This window comes from Neoarius graeffei, chromosome 6, assembly GCF_027579695.1.
Source record: "Neoarius graeffei isolate fNeoGra1 chromosome 6, fNeoGra1.pri, whole genome shotgun sequence".
NCBI classification, from domain to species: Eukaryota; Metazoa; Chordata; class Actinopteri; order Siluriformes; family Ariidae; genus Neoarius; species Neoarius graeffei.
In genome coordinates, this window is record NC_083574.1 from 81716255 (window position 1) to 81724239 (window position 7985).

The 7985-nt window shown below is 38.9% G+C and overlaps 1 protein-coding gene across 2 annotated transcripts in view; it reads left to right on the plus strand.

Annotated features, from left to right (window-relative positions):
* The window catches only part of ets1 (v-ets avian erythroblastosis virus E26 oncogene homolog 1), a 77813-nt gene extending 70269 nt beyond the window's left edge, over nt 1-7544 (plus strand). For both annotated transcript variants that reach the window (XM_060924112.1, XM_060924113.1), the window contains 2 exons: nt 1807-1925; nt 4012-7544. In XM_060924112.1, coding sequence (XP_060780095.1) covers nt 1807-1925; nt 4012-4227 — 335 coding nt within the window. In that variant the 3' untranslated portion in view covers nt 4228-7544. The remainder of the gene's footprint in view (nt 1-1806; nt 1926-4011) is intronic.
* The last annotated feature ends 441 nt before the right edge of the window (nt 7545-7985 follow it).

The window sequence follows — 7985 nt, forward strand, 5'->3', positions numbered from 1 at the left end:
TAGGCAAACTAATCCCTGCGTCATTAGCCTTCATAATATCACGTCTTTATGTATTTTTTATCGTTTCTGAGAGTATATGAAAGACAGAGAGAGAGAGAGAGAGAGAGGTTGGTGATGTAGGGAGCTGATAATGTGAAGAAAAACAGCTTTGAGGTTTTTATGTTTCACATTCCAAATCACAAACATTTGTACATTATCTTTGAAGAGCAAAACCCACAAACCTATTTTTCTGTCATTAGATTTAAGTCTGATGCTCATCACACAGTCTTGTAGACTTGTGCTCAAGTTACAAGGCTTCTGGTGGTCAAGCTGCACAAACAGTAGTGCTTCTGTAATAGAAAAAAAAAAAACATTTAGAAAGCAAGCAGGCCAGAAAAATAGATAGGGATAAACTGAAAGTCCATTCTTTTAAAGGCTTATAAAAAGCCAATCAATCCTGACTGTCTATATTTGAGTGTAGAATCAATAGATGTATTTTTAGCTGAATATGATGGCAATTTCATCATAGAGGTTTCTTTAAAGCGCCGTTACCTCTCGAAATCTTTCTTCCCACTTCCTGTGTCACTGATGGTTCTTGGCTTTGAAGCAGGTGTGATGTAACATATCGGTTCATCTTTAACACATAAGCTGCAAGTTGAAAGCGAGCTGAAGGTGATCCGAGTGTAGAAACTGGTTTACGTTTTGGCATACGTGCTAAAAAAAGCCTCAGCACAACCAGAGAAAGGGTCTTGTTTTACTGATTAACTTTAACATGAGCATAGTGCAGGGCGGCACGGTGGTGTAGTGGTTAGCGCTGTTGCCTCACAGCAAGAAGGTCCTGGGTTCGAGCCCCGGGGCCGGCGAGGGCCTTTCTGTGTGGAGTTTGCATGTTCTCCCCGTGTCCGCGTGGGTTTCCTCCGGGTGCTCCGGTTTCCCCCACAGTCCAAAGACATGCAGGTTAGGTTAACTGGTGACTCTAAATTGACCGTAGGTGTGAATGTGAGTGTGAATGGTTGTCTGTGTCTATGTGTCAGCCCTGTGATGACCTGGCGACTTGTCCAGGGTGTACCCCACCTTTCGCCCGTAGTCAGCTGGGATAGGCTCCAGCTTGCCTGCGACCCTGTAGAAGGATAAAGCGGCTAGAGATAATGAGATGAGATGAGATGAGCATAGTGCTGGCTTTGTCTGGATGTGATGCCCAGTAGCACTTTGTATAAAAGATTTAACATGCAATTTTATTATCGGTCTTTGTCTGTGCAAAGTAACGTTGCTTTTCAACATAGAAAGTCAAGAAACATCAGATCTTGATTGCAAAAGGCCATCGCTGATGACTGATGTTTATTCTCACACCCACATACTCGCATAGCCATGTTCTAACACACACAATCACTGTAGTCACACAGTAACATGCCCGCCTGTATACGTGTGTAGTATTTCTCATATTTTTAGCTTCAGGGCAGAGTCCACAGTGATGTCACTGGACTGGAATTTATAGTTTTTAGGAGTCAAGAACTGGGGGCTTTGTGTGTCTCTGAGCCTGTTTAGAATTTTCCAGTCTGCACACCAGTCTGGAAAATGAACTTGGAGATGTTTGCATCACCACAACACAGACACTTTGTCAGACATTGCCCCGAAACCATCAGACCAATGAATAATGATAAATGATAGATCATGTTTGAAGAGATATTTGGCACATTTTTATGGTTAAGTTCAAATGACACTAGAAATATAATGCATTTTTTACAGTGATGCACAATACAGACAGTATATTTCTTTACATTTCAGTTCTAATGCATATGTTTGTATTGTTCCTGTGCATGTCTGTAGGTAGTGGACCCATTCAGCTGTGGCAGTTTTTACTGGAGCTCCTTACAGACAAGTCCTGCCAGTCGTTCATCAGCTGGACAGGAGACGGCTGGGAGTTCAAACTCTCTGACCCCGACGAGGTGAGAGGTCACAAGGGCGCCCAGTACCGTCCTCATGGGAGATAGAGACAGGGTCAAACTGCAAAACAAGACATCCATCTATAGCCACAATGCAGCTTTTGTTTGCTTAGAGATCCAGACATGGATTAGGCATAGTGGTGGGCAAGACTGGGCTTCCAATGGAAACTGCGTGTGTAGTTCAGTATTGCACTGAAGAATTCAGAAAATCTACAGTATAAGCTACACGTCACTGGGTTTACAGCTGTGGAAGGATGGGAATTAATTTGGTACAAGTGGTAGTGTAGTAAAACATGTCAGATGTCTCTGTGGCCAACGCTATGGAGCCAGTTGAGCAAATGCAGCAGTAAAAACAGCCAGTCTGACGAAATATGGCTAAAATTTCGCAAGCTAAATGCAAACACTTAATGAGAGTGTCAGTTTATGATGAAGTTGTTGAATAGCTATGTACTCTAACGAAATTGACATAAGCTTCAAAATGTCTGGAAAGTCCTGTAGTTTTCAGATCTATCCAGGGTTCTAATTCAAGTTCCTGAGCTTGTCCCACTGGTCAAACCCTTATAGGATCCATATGGCCCTGGTCATGCTATTGGTCCCAATTATGTCGCACAAGGGGTAAAATTGAAACATCCTTGTATGTACCCAGTACTGTACTTTTTGATTTCCTAATAGCCTAAAGTTAACAAATCACAGGGAGTGAGAGCTTAAGGGGACCTAGTGCACATTATCCAGGCATCTGAATGAAGCAACAAGAAGGCTCTTCTGCTTCAAATAAGAAGGTGGTGTAAACTCAGTGTTTCTAAAATTCACTTTACCTAGGCTTGTCAATGTTCCAAGCAATTGTGGCAAAACTTGAAAATTTCAGCAGAATCGGAGCACCGGTTACAGAGACAATTGAAATTCCGTATGTGACACAAATGTTTACGGAAAATAATCAAATGAACTTTGGCCAAATGGCACATCTTAAAATTTATCAGTGTTTCAGAAGTCTGTGTATTACACCTACACGTTAGACTCTGCTTTCTCAGAGAGCATTTTGAATGACTCCAGTTGTTACCTGTTGGGACGCAGCAGCCTACTAGAAATAACTTAAAAGTTGTTTACGGAAAATGTCACATACAGATGGAACCATGGGTTTGCATCGCATCTGGGAAGACTGACATTCAACATGCAGCTTGAATCTTACCACACATTTAAACTATCGACTGTTAGTAGTCCAACCAACAAGAAATTTCAAGGTGATGCCAAACAGGCAAAAACCATGAACAGTTCCTGTCTGGTCTGATATTTTCATGCAACACGGCATACGGCCAAATGGGAGGCTTTGGGTGACTATGGCCACCTGGAAATCGATCAGAAAAAAAATCATGATGCTACCCAAGCTAGTCCTAGTATATGAGCACTATTAGGACATGTGCTTTTGGTGATAAATATCGAACATGACCTAATAGGAGCTTAGACATGACATTTTTTTGGAGTGGAATCAATAGTTTGACCAGGGCCATATAGAAGCCGATAACAGAGGGTTCCTTTATCCCAAAAGGTTTAAAGTAGAATTACTTGAGAAAGCTAGAACTATCCAAGGAACACTAAGCGTATATACATAAATAAACCAAGTCACTATTTTATTAGTCATGTTTAGTGGGACATCTAGAAAATATTTACAAAAGAGGTGGAGGTTTTAGAGAAGGATGTGGTCATACACCACAATATTGTGAAAAATTAAAATGTAATCAGTAATACATTGAATTTGATGATTTTTTTTTCCAAGTTTCATTTCTGTCTTTATTAGAATAATCAGAAATGCAAATTCAGTGTACATTATGTCAGACTTGTGGATTCCATGGGGTGGCAAGCAGGGTGGAAAATATAATAAGTCGTGGAAACTGCCACCCCATTGATCCGCACAAAGATTTAATCAATTGGCAAATCAGTCTACTAAAGTGTGTTTTCTTATGATTTCTTGCATACCTGGTACAAATATATCGAGTTGTAAGAATGTTTATGTGTTAAAGTTCACAAACATTCATAGTTCTGAAATAAAGCTTGCATAAAGCACGTTTATTGAAACGTTTCTTCTTCCATGAAGGTGGCACGGAGATGGGGCAAGAGAAAGAACAAGCCCAAGATGAATTATGAAAAGCTGAGCCGTGGTCTGCGCTACTACTATGACAAGAACATCATCCACAAGACATCAGGCAAGCGCTATGTCTACCGTTTTGTGTGTGACTTAAAGAGCCTTCTGGGATACACACCTGAAGAGCTGCACGCCATGCTGGACGTCAAACCCGACACGGACGAGTGAAGGACCAGTCTGGGAGTACTGGGGCCGAGTGACTTTCCTCCCTTTTCCTCAGAACACTGGGTGTTTATTTTGGGTCCAACCAAGTCCTGTCTTCATACTTAGTCATAGTTCCAGTCTTTGTTTTGAGCTCATGACTGCAGCTATCACAAAAGGACCCATTCCAAACCTTACCAAAGTTCATAGTCTGTAGCGTGTATCATAATTCAGCTCTGAATAGAAAGCGGTGAATTTCCAGCAGAGCCACCATTTTGACCCAGCAGCACCTAAAAACAGACTGCTAGAGAGGGGTGGGACGAGGAAAGAACGAAGGATTCGTTCCTAAAGTGGACATTCTATGGATGGGAAGTTCTATAAATATGTTGCCAAAGTTACAGAAATATGGAACTTTACAGAAATTCATAAATATTTACGATTAAGTTACTGTTGCTGTCTCGGAGTCCTCAAATGGACCACGGAAAAAAAAAATGATTATAGTATTTTATTTTTTTCTCTGATATGTTTGTGCCAGTATTACTTTTTTTTTTATTTGTACATGAAGGATTGATAATGCCAAAATGTTTTTTCCCCATGTGTTTAGAGTTAAAGACTCTTCACATACTGTACATGTTGCATAACTGAAAACTCAGCAGGTGAGATCAGAGACTGCTGTTTTACTCATGCAGTTCAGTTAAAAGAAAAGCCTCTCACTCAAACCGAGAACGGGTGACAGACGCGACCGAAAGTAGCCGTTTTTCTGCTCGAGGGCGGCAAGCTGTGAACACACCCGCCCTCGACTTATGGGCAGGAGTGTTTCGCTTCTAAGCGAGCACAACTTAGGCAGCTGTTAAGCACGGCTCGTCTCAGATCTCCTTTTTTTCTAATCTCTAACGTTCAGACAAAGGACTTCAAGCATCTCTTGCCTTAGGTTTATATCTGTGTTATCACTTCTGTCACTCACCCTCATGTCTTGTTTTGTCTATGAGAGTACATGTGATGTAAACATGTCTGTAACCTTGCTGCCTGTCATCAGACTGATTGAAGGGTTTGTAAGTGGAGCACAATAGAAATGTCATTTAACTGATCTAGTCCTCTTTTGTGAGTTGATCGATAGCCGGAAACAGGCTTCTTGATGAGCTGGGACCAAATTTATATGTTTTTGTGTGACTTGTTTTAGTTAGTGTGTCTGAGGACAAATAGCTGAATGTAATCGAGATCTTAGCCATAAGCCTGATGTAGGAGTTTTTGATCACTGAAGTGAAGGTTGTGCGATTGATTTGATTTGAGCATGGGATAGTATTGGATAATGTTGGATAGGCATAAGAAAGTAGGGGTGTTACAGTTTCGGTATGTTTTAAGATCAGCATGGATGTTATGTTTAAAAAAAAAAAAAGGCCAGTGATGCTACTACACATGTAGCTTCAGATCTGGATAGCATTAGCACAGAACAAGGACTGACCAATAACACAACTAAAATACAATCAAATATTATTACCGACAGGTACTGAATTGATTTCAGTCACTACTATAAGTAAGGAATAAATAACAACAAAGCATTCTGTTATTAAGAAAATAATGAATTTCGGATGGTGTGATGTAACCAGATGCATTATTTTTTTCCAATAACTGCATGTCCTGAAGTGGTTTATTCCTCTACAGTGATTTGCCAACAGTTGCAAGCTTTTTTTTAAATTAATTAAAGAGCAACACCTACTTTTTATCCATTTATAGTTACATTTAATGTTGTGGAACATCTGACACAAATTATTTCTGTTTTCATTGATGTTATAGCAGCTAAAATCATTCCCTCACCAACCAACCAAGCACAAAGATCCCTGACTTTAAGACTTCCCTGGCAGAAAATCTGTCTGTTATAAAGTGCTAACACTGGAGACTCCTTCCATAAATGTTAAATAATCTTCCCCATATCATGTTTTACTCATCATCTTTTAATATGAATAGTCTGAAATGCAAGTCTCCTTGTGTAGAAACAACACTGTATTCGAATGGGTGGATTGCTATAATCCTGGCAGCTGGACTTACTGTCAGAGCTGCTGTTATAAAATATTAATCAACACCTTCTGACCAGGCTGAAGCGAGAATTCTTCAGCACTGTAGTATGATATTTTTTTTAAGCCTGTTGCTAGCAGTGTGCCTCTGGTTCTTGTTACCTTTTCAGTCGTGGCTTGTGTTCCACAGAACACGTAGGCCTTGTGGGGGGAAAAAATCGAAGAAGTTAAGACGACGTCTCATCTACACAATGTTATTGTTTACAGTGGTATGCTTACTGCCTGGAAGGGTTTCATTTTAGAATTGTCTATTTGCACAGATTGGTTCAAACCGTTTTATGACAAGACCCAGAATGAACAAATAAGCCACTATTAAAGCAGTAATAACTCTGAAATGCCTGTGAGGTCTCAGTGTTGAAGGATTTAATGCTCATCCACACTGCTGAAGGACCAAACCCACATTCCAGTCATCTTTTTATTAGTTTCAAATGAATTAATTTGCTGATGCTTTTACTATGGATTAAACTGGGTAGAAAATAAAAGATTACATTACAGAGCTAAATTAAAACACATATATTGGATTGATGATATGTTCTAGGTCTAGATGTTCTCTTTGATCATCTATATGGAAAAGGGGATGGAGATATGGTCCATAGACGTGGTTTTAGATCAAGAGGTGTTACACGACAGTGTTGTGTTCTTACTTGTTTCCTTGACTCATGCTTCATAATGTCAGAAAATGTCACATGGTATTATGTTTCTGTCTTTTTGTGCTTAATGTATTAAGACCATTCGATATTGTCTTAAATGTCAATTATATTCTTTCTAAGAACAAAAATGATGGAACTGCGTATCAAAAGCAACTATTTTGATTCACACATGCATAAAGTTTGTGATGAGGGCATATCACAAAACCATTAATGAGGATTTTTTTTCTTAATTCATTTGTTCTTTTTTGTACAATTTACAGTGTTTCTGTATTTTTTTGTTGAATGAAAATTTTTAATGTATTTAGTTCATAAACATTTTGAATATTTTTCAATAATTTATATTTTATAAACTTTGAAATATGAGATGCAGACAGCTGGTGCTTTCATGAAAAAAATGAGGTAGAGCAGGACCAAATGTAGCGATTTTTTTCTTTCTTTTTTTAATACAGAAAAAGAAGTTGATATGAAATTTAAAGACCTGTCTGCATATACAGTTATATAGAGAAAAGGCTGATGCTGGCCCATCATTAAGTTCTGCCGGAGAGTTTTATAAATGGTAGCTTCTATTTCTTATTGTACTTCAAATAATTATGTTATAAAATGTACATGAAAAATGACAGAACCTTGTTTGAGTGCTTTACTTTATGTATAAAGCTAAAATATTCACACCCCTGCAGACATACACACACACACACAGGTGAGAATTGCTTACGCATGCAGTAGCTCTGCAGATTTTGTGGAAGATTTGTGGTCGAATTTTATTATAAACCGTACTTGAAATGTGTCAGCCATCACCCGCAGCCTAACAGCTATATCAGGTTGTGTGTGTGTGTATATATATATATATATATATATATATATATATATATATATATATATATATATATTAGGAACTGATGCGAAGTGTTTCTGGCTATGGAAAATTTTCTGTCAGTGTCATCGAGCTGAGCTTCAGCAAGCATCACATTAGCGAAATCATACAGCAGACAAAAAGTCTACACACACGATCATTTCACATGCACTAGAAGTTCAGAGCTTGTATATTTGTCAGATTATAACAGGT